Source organism: Cucurbita moschata, unplaced genomic scaffold, assembly GCF_002738365.1.
Source record: "Cucurbita moschata cultivar Rifu unplaced genomic scaffold, Cmos_1.0 Cmo_Scf00011, whole genome shotgun sequence".
Taxonomy (NCBI): domain Eukaryota; kingdom Viridiplantae; phylum Streptophyta; class Magnoliopsida; order Cucurbitales; family Cucurbitaceae; genus Cucurbita; species Cucurbita moschata.
Window position 1 is genome coordinate 2,190,466 of NW_019268527.1, and position 13,842 is coordinate 2,204,307.

Here is a 13,842-nt window from a genome sequence, read left to right on the forward strand (position 1 = left end):
TGAGCCCAGGGATACCGATGCCTAGATCTAGGATAAATGTAAATTTTGTCGATAAGAGCTTTTTCTTATCTCCTTTGTAGGAAGCTCTACAGGCGGTCTATTGCTCTTTCCTTGTCCCTATTGTGCCGTTGAAGACAAGACATAATAAATGGTCTTTATGTTTGGAGAGATCGAACCATTGATACTTGAAATAGTAATCAATGTCTTACCCCAGTTTGACCTAATGGGCTATGCTCGGTTAGATGTCAAACATTTTGCCATGCATAGAAGAAACTTCAGAGTAGAGATAGCTAGGATGCATCAATGGCGGTGTTGAATTTGGTACGCTGGTTTTAGAGTAAAGCAAAGAAACCTCAAAATTTTCTCTTCTACTTCACGTGTAGACATAATGGAAAATGGCGACCTCCTCTTAATCTGCTTTCAAGCCAAGCCATATGCCAACTAAAATGTGTTCTTTATTTTCCCTTATAAATTCTAACCTCTTTCATTGAATCATACCATTAACACAAATCACTTCAGTAATCTCTTATACCAAGTCGACTAAAATGGACAAGTTCTTCCTGCTTCCCCTGCTTTCCCTGCTGATCATAGCCTATGGAGTTTCCGGTAGCATCGACCCTGAAAGCGACATCGACATGGTTAAAGAGCTTGAAACTTTCGACATTGAAGAACAGGACGACAATGTGGTGGACACATACGCAATTCCAGTGTGGAAAAGCGAGCGTGGGAGTCGGTCTCTAATGAATGTGGATAGTTTTGACGCCGTTGGAGACGGAATTACAGATGATACCATGGTAGTACATAAACATTTCCATTTTGGAAACATGATTTTGGCAGAGATGATACTAAACCAAAGTGTTTATTTTGCTATCAGGCTTTCAGGAAGGCATGGGAAACTGCCTGCAGCGCTGCAAAATCAGTTCTTTTGGTGCCAAAAGAAAAGAGATATCTGGTGAATGCTACCACTTTTAAAGGGCCATGCAATGATGGTATGATAATCCAGGTAAAACACAAGATTATGCAAGGATTTCTTTGTTTTTTTTTTTCTCCAAATAAATGGGAAGATCATGGTTAAAGAACAGAGCTAACCTTGCAGATTGAAGGAACAATAATTGCACCAGATGAACCAGAGAAATGGGATCCAAAACTTCCACGACAATGGCTGGAATTCACAAAACTTAATGCAGCTACATTTCAAGGTGATGGTGTTATCGATGGCTCCGGTGAGAAATGGTGGGCAGAATCCTGCAAAAAAAACAAGTCCAGGGTAAATTTTGAGCTGTTCCAGTGCTTGTTTCTTAGACTATGTAATTCAAATGCTGATCATTTCTGGTTTTTTTTTTACAGCCCTGCAAAGGAGCACCAACAGTAGGGACAAAACCACCTCAAAAACCTTAATCTTTCCAAGTGCAACACATTCTGATTTGATGTTTTTTTCTTGCAGGCATTAACCATTGATTCAAGTTCAAATATAAGAGTAAAAGGCCTTACTATTCAAAACAGCCAACAGATGCATTTCACCATTGCACGATCTGAAACTGTTCGGATTACGGAGGTACGAGTCTCGTCTCCAGGAGACAGCCCGAACACGGACGGGATCCACATCACTCAATCAATGAATGTCGTAGTCCAAAACTGCAAGATTTCTACAGGTTTAACCCCAATGTTTTCACGCTCTAAACTGGCTGGAAAGTGTATGGATTAAGAATGGTTGTGTAATGAATGTGTAGGTGATGATTGCATATCCATTGTCAATGCTAGCTCTGGCATCAAAATGAAAGGGATATCATGTGGACCAGGACATGGGATCAGGTATTAACAAATGGTTTCATTTCATTCAGCTCCAAAACAAGATCAGTGTCTTAGAATTCGATTCTCTTTGTTTGTTTGCTGTGAAACTGTGTTCATCAGCATTGGAAGTTTAGGGAAAGACAACTCTGCGGGGATTGTGTCAAAGGTGGTGCTAGACACTGCCTTTCTCCGAGAGACAACAAATGGTGTTAGAATCAAGACATGGCAGGTTAGAATCACAGCTTTAACCACAATTTTGATACTACTTTTACACGGTCATATGGTGTGAGAACCCCACATTGGTTGGAGAGAAGAACGAAACATCCTTTATAAGGGTGTGGAAACCTTTCCCTAGGAAACACGTTTTAAAGCCTTGAGAGGAAGTCTGAAAGGGAAAGCCCAAAAAGGGCAGTATCTCCTAGTGGTGGGCTTGGGCCGTTACAAATGGTATTAGAGCCAGACACCGGACTATGTGCCAGCGAAGAGGCTGTTCCCCGAAGGGGGGTAAACATGAGGCGGTGTGCTAGTAAGGACGCTGGGCCCCGAAAGGAGGTGGATTGTGAGAATCCCACGTTAGTTGGGGAGGAGAACAAAACACCCTTTATAAGGGTGTGGAAACCTTTCCCTTGGAGATACGTTTTAAAGCCTTGAGGGGAAGCCCGAAAGGGAAAACCCATAGAGAACAATATCTGCTAGCGGTGGGTCTTGGCCGTTACATATGGGCAATTATAACCAATAATAATGGGGAAACTACTATGTTCATGTGGCTATAGGGAGGTTCGGGGTATGTTCGTGCCATACGATTTGAAAACGTGAGAATGCAAGATGTTGAGAACCCAATTATCATAGATCAATTCTACTGTGACTCTCCTAATGCTTGTGAAACTCAGGTATTATCCAAATCCATATTCAGCTACTAATCAATAAGACAAAGTTTGGCTAATGCCTTTTGTTTTTGTTAGACATCTGCCATTAAAGTAAGCCAAATCATGTACCGGAACATAAGTGGAACCACAACCAGCAAGAACGCAATGAAATTCGCCTGTAGCGACAGTGTTCCATGCAGCAACATAATTCTAAGCAATGTCAATTTGGAGAAGACGGATGGCACAGTGGAGACCTATTGCCATGCTGCTCAAGGCTTCGGATATGGCGTCGTGCACCCATCGGCCGACTGCCTAACCTCCAGCGACAATGACTTTGCTGCTAAAGATCAAACCCAACTCCCTACTGAGCAGCACATTGTTCACACTGAACTCTGACCTTGTTATCCTGTCTATCTGTACTAAACTACTAAAAGGATCATAATTTTACATAGCATAGACAATTATACCTACCCTTTTGGAATCTAAATAGAAATATAGATTACTAAGTAAAGGATTGTACTACTGCTAGAAGAAAATATACATATTTTGAGTGTATAGTAAAGTTTTTTTTTAATACTAAAGTTCATATCATATGGTTGATTGTTCTCTGAACTATAGGTAGTATATACATTACTCCAAGAAAGAACGATATAATATACAAAAATGTGAAGATGGGTAGTAGTGGACAATGATGAGTACAAATTAAGGGGAAGATTGAGGAGGAAGGAACATTGTTAATGGAGTACATTGGACGCCCAGCAAACAAATCAAAGTTGAGTCTTCCTTTCTGAACATTCTTAATGTGGATACCAAAAAATGAAGTGAAAACAGAGCGGTTTCTGGTGGAATTTCAACTTCATGAAAGGGAAAGATGGCGTACGGTAGAAGTCATGAAACAAGACAAAGTGGTCCAGTGGAGTAATTTTATTGTATCAAAATGGCACTTCCACTAAGTGATGGTGGATGAAATTGTGAGATTGTACGGGACAGAGGAATGAAACATTTCTTATAAGGGTGTGGAAACCTCTCCTTAATAGACGCGTTTTAAAACCGTGAGGCTGACGGTGATACGTAACGAGTCAAAGCGAACAATATGTACTAGTTGTGGACTTGGACTGTTACAAATGGTATCAGAGCCAGATACCAAGCGGTGTGCCAGCAAGGACGCTGGCCCTCAAAAGGGGTGGATTGTGAGGTCTCACCTTAGTTAGGGAGGGGAACGAAACATTCCTTATAAAGATGTGAAAACTTGTCTATAGTAGATGCGTTTTAAAATCGTGAGACCAAAATAGACAATATCTACTAGTAGTGGGCTTGGACTCTTACCGAAACAACTCACCCCACGACCCATAAAACTAAATTCACTTTTGAAGAAACAGAGAGTGGACATAAAGAACTACTGGTATCCAATGCTAACTTGACTGGCAGTATGACCTTACAAGCAATGCTAAAGTGCCTAGGCATAAACCCTTATTGGCAGAGTGCTAAAGTTGAAGGGCAGTGACAATGACAGTGCCCTTAGAAGAAGAGCCCCAACGGCATACCCTTATCGGCGAAGAGTCCTAAACTTGAAGGGCATTGACCTTTGGTACATCTCAAACTGAGAGAGGTTTGGCAAAGGAAAGTCCCTTGCTTTTTCAGAGTGGAATAAAGCCAAATTGTAGGCACAGAAAGGGTGTTTTTGAAAGGGAAGAATGAAGTTGGGACAGAAATGGAGGTGATAAGCGCAAGGCTTTAACCAGATGTAGAATAATAAAATCAGCTAAAAGTAAGGCAAGAACAAAAGGAAGGAACAAGAAGGGCCTGCAGATAAGAAAGTGCGACCCAGAACTGATAGAAAAGATAAAGAAAAATGTCCGCTTTTTCTGTAAGGGACGAACTTTTTTCAAATAACTCCGTGACCATTATCCCTCATCTTCAATGGGCGATTCCTATTTCTTCAAACGTCCCCTCGCTGCTCACATGTCTTTTACCATGAGCCTGAAGATATCTTTAGGGGACGCTTGTGGTATACCTTTTGTATTTAATAATTTCTTAATTTTTAATTTTATATTATCTTAGATATAAATTAAATATTGTGTTTAATAAAATCTTAAATTTTATGAATCTCTTGGAATGCAAATATATAAAAGTATAAAACCTAAAAATTAAACTTACAATTTAATCTTTTCTACTGAACCTATATAACAATCCAATAATCTTTTCTACCGAACCTATATAACAATCCAAGTTCAGAATGAGTAGATATTGTCCTTTTTGGACTTTCCTTTATGTTTTTTAAAACACATCTGTTTGGAAGAAGTTTCACACCCTTATCACTAACAGATATTGTCCTCTTTAGACTTTTTTTTTCGGGTTTCCCTTAAGGTTTTTACATGTCTGTTAGGAAGAGGTTTCCACACCTTTATATCCTTTCAGGGCACAACGCCCTCACTAGCACTCGTTTTCCTCTCCAATCGATGTGGAATCTCACAATCTACCTCCCTTTAGGACCTAGTGTTCTTGTTGGCACACCGCTCGGTGTCCACCTCCCTTCGAGACTCAATATCCTCGTTGACACACCACCTGGTGTTTAGCTCTGATACCATTTGTAACAACCCAAAACCACCGCTTGTTCACTTTGGTCTGTTACGTACACGGTCAATCTCATGGTTTTAAAACACGTCTTTTAAGGAGAGATTTCCACACCCTTATAAAAAATGGTTCATTCCTCTGTCCAACCGACGTGGGACCACTTTTAAAATAAAATTGTCTCACAAAAAATTAGAATCCAAATGAAAATTTATAAACAATATCCAACCCGACCTTAATTATCAAAATGATAAAAGCACATATAAATATGGAAACATAAAAGCAAAAACAGAACGGTGGGGAATAAAAGAGTGATGTGAGCATGGATATATTTATGTAGTTCACGAGAATGATATAAACAAAGTTCACGAGCATTTGTATTAAGACCCACGTCTCTCTCAAAACCCCTCTGCTCGTTGATTCCATATCACTTCCTATTCTCCTCCATCACTCCTTTGTTTTACACAAAAACCAAAATAACGCAATTACTCTCATTAATCATTTCACCATCAAATGACCTAATAAAGCAATAACACAGCCATTCCATTGCTTAATTTGCTTGAGATATTATGATGCCCTTCTCAAAAAGACAAGCATATAGGAACTTATTCTCTTCATAATAAACATGCCTTTATCATATCTTTCATCCAAATCAAATTAATGTTGATTAAATCATCCATTTGCTTGCTGAATTTCAAGGTTGTTTATCAATAATCATGTGAATTATCACAAATTTAGAACCTAGGATTTTGGGTGTCTTCTATTTATTTTATTTTTTTTTTCAAGTGTTTTACTTTCTTATAAGGAAAAAAAAAAAGAAAAAAAAAAGAAAAAAAAAAAAAAAAAAAAAAAAAAAAAAAAAAAAAAATATATATATATATATATATATATATATATATATATATATATGCTTATGTAATAACTCAAGTCCACCGCTAGCAAATATTGTCCGTTTTCGTCCATTACGTATCGCTGTTAGTCTCATAATTTTAAGACACGTCTACTAAAAAGATGTTTCCACACTTTTATAAGAAATATTTTGTTTCTCTCTCCAATCGATATAAAACCTCAGAATATAACATGGATAAAGAAAGTTAGCTGAAGGAAGGTGCATAATGGAAAGAAAAAATGTCAAGTAAGACATGGCTCGATTGCTATTTGTTCTTGTGATTATTTTTACAGTTAACAAAGAGAAAGAGAGAGAATGAGGAAGTCATTAAAAGAATTAGAAGAGAGGCTTAATTCTGAAACAGTAAAATGACAGGCGTAATGACAACGATATTCAGGAGCCTAGCAAGCCACATAGATGTATACATCTATACATCCAAAAAGCTTTAAATAAATGGACCTCTTTTCATTTAAGTTACGACTAAAATGTTTCTAATATGTATTATTAAAAGACGTGATTAGTTGTCGATTCTTTCTGTCAAGGTTATATGCTATCAAAACTATTGTTTTCCTTGCTCACATTTAAAAAATATTTCTCAAATGCGATTCAAGACTCGAACATATGTTAAAATTATTCGTGGAGTGTAAATTTTACACAGCTAACTTATTCACTGAATTAAACCAAGTACCACATAATCACTGTCTAGCGGAAAACCACATAATCACTGTCTTACTTTCGCAAGAATGTGAGCGAGTAAACCACAATCATAAATACATCCAAAAAACTTTAAAATAAATGGGATCATCTTTTTCCCCATCAAATTAACTTCCCTTGTCCATTTTTCATGTCATTTTCACCCAAACTAACCAAGACAACAATATTAACAGGGAAGAGAAGAAGATGAAGAAGGCCTAACTAAGAGCACAACAACCAAATGATATGACATAAGACCAACAAAAGAGAGAGACAGAGATAGTATTTAGTTGCAAACGTAAAAATTTTAAAATGTTCTTGGAACATTGAGTTGTATTGCCAAAACCATGGGCGAAAACTACTATTTTTTTATCACTCCGTTCATGAATTGTATCCATCTTTTGCTTTATTGTCTGAAACAATAAGTGCAAAATCCTAAAGCACGTAGGCCATCCTTATTCAATCGAACATGTCAAAAACACCACCCTTACAATTAGCCCTCGTCTTCTTTTTTTTTCTCTGCTCTTCTTTCTATGGTGAAGGTCATGTATAGCTTAGTGGGGAATAAGGAGAAAGACAGAGAAAAGATTGGCCCGTGATAGTTGCATGTGACTATATATGATGAGCAGAAATATTTCAGTGTTGGCCATTCATTTTTTTACCCTTACTGACCCACACATCACGTGTCCCACTTACGTCTGTTATCAACTATACTCCTCAATATAAGCTTAATTAATCATTTTACTTCCAATTACCGATAATCAGACCATCCTAGAGGTGAATCAGACAAACCGGGTACGGCCAATGTACAAAAGAATCTTGGCTGATCTTCATACATCTGGGTTATACTTATACGACGTCGTGTGACATGGTAAGTGACTGAGTTAAGGCTCTATAGTGGACACTGACCGAGTACATGGAGCTTGGGCAATAGTTTAAAATCCAAATGATAGCTTTGCTTAGCATCTATGGCTCGGCGTCTCCATGCATAGATGGCTGGCGCTAGTTTTGAAGTTCCTTTATCTATTAAACAACCCATTTTTACCTATCTAAACTTGTCTTCTTTCTTTCTTTCTTCTTATTCTTCTTCTTCTTCTTCTTCTTCCTTCTCTCTCTCAAATGTACATGAAAATGAAAGGGCTTAGTTTCAGAGGGCTCACATTTATGTTTGTGGTGGCATTTCTTGTCTGGTCTTCTAGTTTGGGGGGCTGCCATGGGAGAGCCACAGGCAAGCATTGGAGCAAGAACAGAGTGGCCTCGGCCACTCACTCCTCCAAGAAAGGGAAGGCTCACAGTCACGGCGGCGGTCACAATGGCAACCGCCGTGGTGGTGCATCAAAGACAAAGCCACCGTCCACTAAGCCGAAACAAGATGTCCCTCCCAGCCTGCCGCCCCAGAAGGGCGGAGGAGGCTTCAAAGGCGGCCATTCTTCCATGTTTAACGTGCTCAATTTTGGAGCCAGAGGCGATGGAGTAACGGATGATACTAAGGTGAGAATTAATTCCATCTTCATGAAAATAGCTATGAACTTACAATTACAGAAGAGTACGAGTAATATACATGAATATATGCATTGTATATGTTGAATGGAAATGGTATTTTACGGAGAAGGGAAATGGAAAAGGTGATGGGCCCACTTAGGAAGGCGGAATCTCGTTACGGCAGTTGGGTCAGGATTTGAGCAAAAATAATTGGGCGGAGTAGGCAGCAACCTGAAACCTAACGCCAAGCAGTAAAGAACTCAATTACCGAGAGTAAATTAAGGTAAAAGTAAAATAATTATGTGCATCGCAGGCATTTCAGGACACCTGGAAAGCCAGTTGCAAGGTGGCAGCATCAACCTTCATCGTCCCATCAAACTACGTCTTTTTACTAAGCCCCATCTCCTTCTCTGGTCCGTACTGCCAACCCGATATTATATTCCAGGTACCTTCTCTTGCGTTAATCATTTCCCATCAATGCTACAAATTACTCCACCTTAATTTACTTCGTGGTGATGAGGAATTAGAGTATTTGGATAGTTTCAAGTCAACTTTGAAGAGATAGATAGCCTTCCGAGAGTATTAGATATGGATTATCAACACCATCCATCTTCGGTTATGAATAAGGATTCTCCACAGTAGTATGATATTATCCACTTTGAGCATAAACTTTCATAGCTTTACTTTGGGTTTCTCCAAAAAGTCTCGTACCAATAAAGATGTATTCCTTACCTATAGTCAATCATTATAAATTAGTCAACGTTGGACTCCCTTCCAACCATTAGGGTGTAAAGCTGTTATAAAAGAAAATATATAATCTTATTATATCAGTTGATTAGAGGACTTAACATTACCTTGTTTTTAATATTTTCTATGTTGAATAAAAGTTGGACGGGACCATCATTGCACCGACGGACTTCAAAGTTTGGGGCAAAGGTCTATTACAATGGCTACAATTCACGAAGTTGGTAGGACTTACCATACAAGGACATGGAGTTATTGATGGAAGGGGTTCAGTATGGTGGCATGTTTCACCTTTTCATGATCCCATTGACGATGAACCCAAACTATTTATCCCACTCAACAGCACTGTACAAGAAAAGTCACCATTCCCAGTAACTAACCTTCTTCACAACCCTTATGGTTTCTAAGAATTCTCTACAGTATTTTTTTTTTCTAAATTCGTATAACCTATGGCAGGAAAGAAGTGAGCTTGTGGGAAAGGTGCCTAGCATCAAACCAACTGTAAGCGGCATACTAGATCCTTAAATTCCCCGGGCTCGTTTTATTGTTTGTGAAAGATCCTTTGACATGGCTCTGTTCTTTTGTTGTACAGGCCCTGAGGTTTTATGGAAGTTTTAACGTTACTGTCACTGGCATAAAAATTCAGAACAGCCCTCAATGCCACCTCAAGTTCGACAATTGCATTGGAGTGTTCGTTCATAATTTTAGTGTTTCATCTCCAGGTGACAGCCTCAATACTGATGGAATTCATCTGCAGAATTCCAAGGATGTGCTAATCCACAGCACCACTCTCTCTTGTGGTATGAATTACTTTGCATTGAATCATTATTCTTGTCACACTTATTGTCATTACGACTGACTGGCATAAATAAGAACAAATCAATTCTAAGAACCCAAAGACAAGGAACACTTTTTTTCTCTCCCTTTTTTATGAGTTTCTAGGCTAATTTATCCACGCCTTGTAAGACAACTATCTACTCCGTAAGAAAACTAATGTTCTACTTTTTCAATCAAGAACAAAATCCAGGTAGTGAAGTTTATGCATTTCAATTTACACATAAATTGGACGAAAACTAACTACTAGGTTTGATCTTTCACACAGGAGACGACTGTATTTCAATACAAACTGGTTGCTCAAATGTGTATATACACAACATCAATTGTGGGCCAGGACATGGAATCAGCATTGGAAGTCTAGGGAAGGACAACACAAAAGCTTGTGTTTCTAACATCACTGTCCGGGATGTAATTATGCACAACACAATGAATGGTGTCAGAATCAAAACGTGGCAGGTATTCCTTCCTGGCGCAATTCACCTTTAGAATTAACTCATCAATAGGGCTAGCCTTAATCAGTTAAGAGAACGCCTTATTTTGCATTAGTCTGTTATCTATGGATCAAACTTAAGGAAGATAGAAACCTATAAGCAAATATACACTATTAGGTCAAACTAGCTCTGTCGAAAATTGATTCCAAATTATGCATCTGCAGGGTGGATTAGGTTTTGTACAGGGAGTCCTTTTCTCAAATATTCAGGTTTCTGAAGTTAAGATACCAATAGTCATAGACCAATTCTACTGTGACAAAGTCAAATGCTCAAACCAAACTGGAGCTGTGGCTTTATCAGGAATAAACTATGAAAGAATAAGAGGTACTTACACAGTAAAGCCAGTACACTTTGCCTGTAGTGATAATCTGCCATGTACAGATATATCACTAACTGCAATAGAGCTCAAGCCACTTCAAGAACTCTATCACTTATACGGGGCTTTCTGCTGGCAAACTTTTGGAGAGTTGAGAACGCCTACTGTCCCACCAATTGATTGCTTACATATTGGGAAGCCATCAAGCAACCAAATCCAGTACGATTTTGATTCTTGTTGAGTGTGGAGTCGATTTTCATTGGTGTATTCACTTGTGTGGTTGGCATCATTTTCCAACCCCTTTTGACACCATGAACTTACGCTTGTACATTTTAGTAGTCCTGGTTCGTAAGATTATTCAGCAAAAGTTATAGTTTTGCCCGTTGAGATAGGGACATGTTGCTCTGTCTATAGTGTAGTATTAGTATGCTGCTAGTTTGTCATGGCATGCTTCACTGGGCCGCATTATACTAAAGACTCTACGAAGGTTTCTAATAAATCTGTCTTTTTGTACTTCAAATTTTTGATTTTACATTGATGAGTAGAAATAAAATTCCATACCATACCGAGAAGGAAAACACATAATGGTATAAGAATCTAAGAAATCACCGATAATCATTAGGTAATATCATCCAAAATAGCGCCCTGACCAACATCCCCTTTGATAGTTTTGTTTGATTTGCGAGTATTGGAATTGTGAGACCCACATGGAAACCTGTCCCTAGCAGACGCATTTTAAAAACTTTGATGGGAAGTCTGAAAGGGAAAATCCAAAGAGGACAATCTCTGCTAGCGGTGGCTTGGACTGTTACAAATGGTATCAGAGCCAAACACCGGACGATGTGCCAGCGAAGAGACTAACCCCGAGGAAGTGGACACAAGGCGGTGTGCCAACAAGGACGCTGGGCCCCAAAGGGGTTGACACAAGGCGGTGTGCCAACAAGGACGCTGGACCCCAAAGGGAGTGGACACGAGGCAGTGTGCCAACAAGGACACTGGCCCCAAAGAGGGGTGGATTGGGGGGTCCCACAACGATTGGGGAAGGGAACGAATGCCAGCGAAGACGCTAGGCCCTGAAGGGGGATGAATTGTGAGATCCCACATCGGTTGGGGAGGAGAACGAAGCATTCTTTATAAGGGTGTGGAAACCTCTCCCTTACAGACGCATTTTAAAAACCTTAAGAACAAGCCTAAAAGGGAAAACCCAAAGAGAACAATATCTGCTAAGAGTGGTGTGGGCAATTACGGGAATCCACTCCTTGCCGTGGTCCATGCCACTAATCTATGGAGACGTTTCACTTTCCAAATACCACCTCCAAGTGAACATCTCCAAGTAATTCTACAATAATCGGAGGAATGATCATTATTGTAAAAGAGAAAAAGGGATAACAACCTTAAGCAGCAAGTAGAAAGCACAGATCAGCATTGAAGACAAGGTAATTTTTCACCATGGGGCATTCCATGGAGAGATCACTAATAAAACATAAAGATGAAACCAATTGTATAAAAGAACAAGTCTGGTTATTATCAGACTTTTCCCTATTAAATTTGTCTGACCTCCATTGCTACAATGGAAAGAGAAACAAATATACGCAGACCATAACAAATTCGTAATGTGGATAGAGGACCTTTTGTGCACGCATTACCAAGTGAAACAACCATCGAAAAATTATCCACACAGAGAGCATTTCTACTCAACAGAACCTTGTGTGCAGAATAGACCACTGACAGCAACATTATCAAATATATCTCACACTAATCTCAAAGTACTGACAGATAACGAATACAGAGAATCCAAACACAGTACTAAAATTAGACAAAACAGCGAGTAAAGAAGAAATCCTACTGAAATTGCAGTAAAGTATCAGAGATGAGTAACGGAACTATGGACTTACCTCAATGGCAATGTATAGACGACGGCAGAGGCAATGCGCCTTGTTTCCCCTCCGATCGAGCGGCGGCGGCGGATTGCAAATCCGACTATGCACAATCCAATTGCACGCTTCAACGAAAACGGCGAAATGAGATCGGAACGGATCCTCTACTCACTGGTCTGTCTCTCCCGCCCTGTCTTCCCGCCTCCCTTCCTTTCAAATAAACTGCTTGTTTCAAACTGTAAATATAATTATAAAAGTATTTAATTCATTTTTTTAAAAATAAAAATATTTATTTATTATTATTATTTTTTTCCTATGATTTTTCTAATTAGAAGGCTCTCCATCCCCTCTGGCTCTGTGGCCTAAGCTAGTTACTCGGTGGTACATGCATCTGTCATAGCGTGACAAGCGTCATGGGACAAGTGTTGGAGATTATTCAAGAACAGTATCAGACAACACGGGTGTGTCGATACTGCGCCCTAGGCCATGTGTTGGAGGTTAGATTATGCACCCTCTATCTAGAACGTACGTCATAAATGGTTTAGAATGAACACATGATAGTCTGATGCTCGAGTGAATCCAAATGGAGGGATGTTTGGGTGTCCAATGAGATGATCGACACATGGGTTAGTTACCAATGGATGTGTCCAAATAAGCCAAGATGACCGATGTGTCTTGAGACATGAGATGACATCACAATACATATGTCGTGTTGTTAGGAAATAAGATGACAATGAGTAGTGACGTTCGGTCACACATGATTGAACATGCACGCACGAGTAACGCGTGTGGCCGAACAAACTTGGATTCCGCACAAGTTGTGTTCAATTGTCGAAGGCAAATCTCATCGACGGTACGACGAGCCACAAAGCGGGACAAAAAATGTGAATGGTGCTTGAGTCCGTCTTAAAATTTGTCGCAAGCGTGTCAAGATCACGAGGCCGCACCGTTGAAGAGACAGTTGCAGAATTTAATTTAATGTTTGGAAACAAATAAATAAGTAAAATTTATATTAATATTTTACTTTTATTAAAAAAAATAAAAATAAAAAAATATTATTTTTGTATATTAAAAAAAAAAAAATACTGCTCTTTTAACGTCGGCTATCGAGACTTTTCAAATTTGAATCACCAACGACCGCAGGGGCCATATAACATTCAATTCCACGCAACATGCATCGACACGTGGCGACCACCGATTGGACAAGTTACCAACACGCTAACTAATATTAATTTCCTATTGTGTGCGAAAAGTCGAATAACGCCAAGCTGTGAATTTTCAGATC

At 39.1% G+C, this 13,842-nt stretch overlaps 2 protein-coding genes across 2 annotated transcripts; both read left to right on the forward strand.

Moving 5' to 3' along the window:
* The first annotated feature begins 418 nt into the window (after positions 1-418).
* LOC111449225 (probable polygalacturonase At1g80170) lies at positions 419-3,269 on the forward strand. The gene is made up of 9 exons (XM_023089029.1): positions 419-794; positions 875-1,003; positions 1,097-1,267; positions 1,348-1,368; positions 1,445-1,652; positions 1,731-1,812; positions 1,912-2,020; positions 2,565-2,681; positions 2,754-3,269. The coding sequence occupies exons 1-9, from the start codon at positions 546-548 to the stop codon at positions 3,051-3,053; spliced, it is 1,386 nt and encodes a 461-aa protein (XP_022944797.1). The 5' UTR covers positions 419-545; the 3' UTR covers positions 3,054-3,269.
* A 4,282-nt stretch (positions 3,270-7,551) lies between these two features.
* LOC111449224 (polygalacturonase At1g48100-like) lies at positions 7,552-11,200 on the forward strand. Its single transcript, XM_023089028.1, has 7 exons — positions 7,552-8,301; positions 8,606-8,737; positions 9,180-9,407; positions 9,493-9,537; positions 9,629-9,836; positions 10,139-10,329; positions 10,529-11,200. The coding sequence occupies exons 1-7, from the start codon at positions 7,930-7,932 to the stop codon at positions 10,919-10,921; spliced, it is 1,569 nt and encodes a 522-aa protein (XP_022944796.1). The 5' UTR covers positions 7,552-7,929; the 3' UTR covers positions 10,922-11,200.
* The last annotated feature ends 2,642 nt before the right edge of the window (positions 11,201-13,842 follow it).

What these genes read in the sequence shown, in the direction of transcription:
- LOC111449225 (XM_023089029.1), top strand. Translation starts at nt 546, where the DNA reads ATGGACAAGTTCTTCCTGCTTCCCCTGCTTTCCCTGCTGATCATAGCC. An exon ending in GGACCAGGACATGGGATCAG is followed by an intron (nt 1,813 to 1,911) that starts GTATTAACAAAT and finishes TGTGTTCATCAG; the next exon opens with CATTGGAAGTTTAGGGAAAG. An exon ending in CTAATGCTTGTGAAACTCAG is followed by an intron (nt 2,682 to 2,753) that starts GTATTATCCAAA and finishes TGTTTTTGTTAG; the next exon opens with ACATCTGCCATTAAAGTAAG.
- LOC111449224 (XM_023089028.1), top strand. Translation starts at nt 7,930, where the DNA reads ATGTACATGAAAATGAAAGGGCTTAGTTTCAGAGGGCTCACATTTATG. An exon ending in GAGTAACGGATGATACTAAG is followed by an intron (nt 8,302 to 8,605) that starts GTGAGAATTAAT and finishes TGTGCATCGCAG; the next exon opens with GCATTTCAGGACACCTGGAA. An exon ending in AAGAAAAGTCACCATTCCCA is followed by an intron (nt 9,408 to 9,492) that starts GTAACTAACCTT and finishes AACCTATGGCAG; the next exon opens with GAAAGAAGTGAGCTTGTGGG.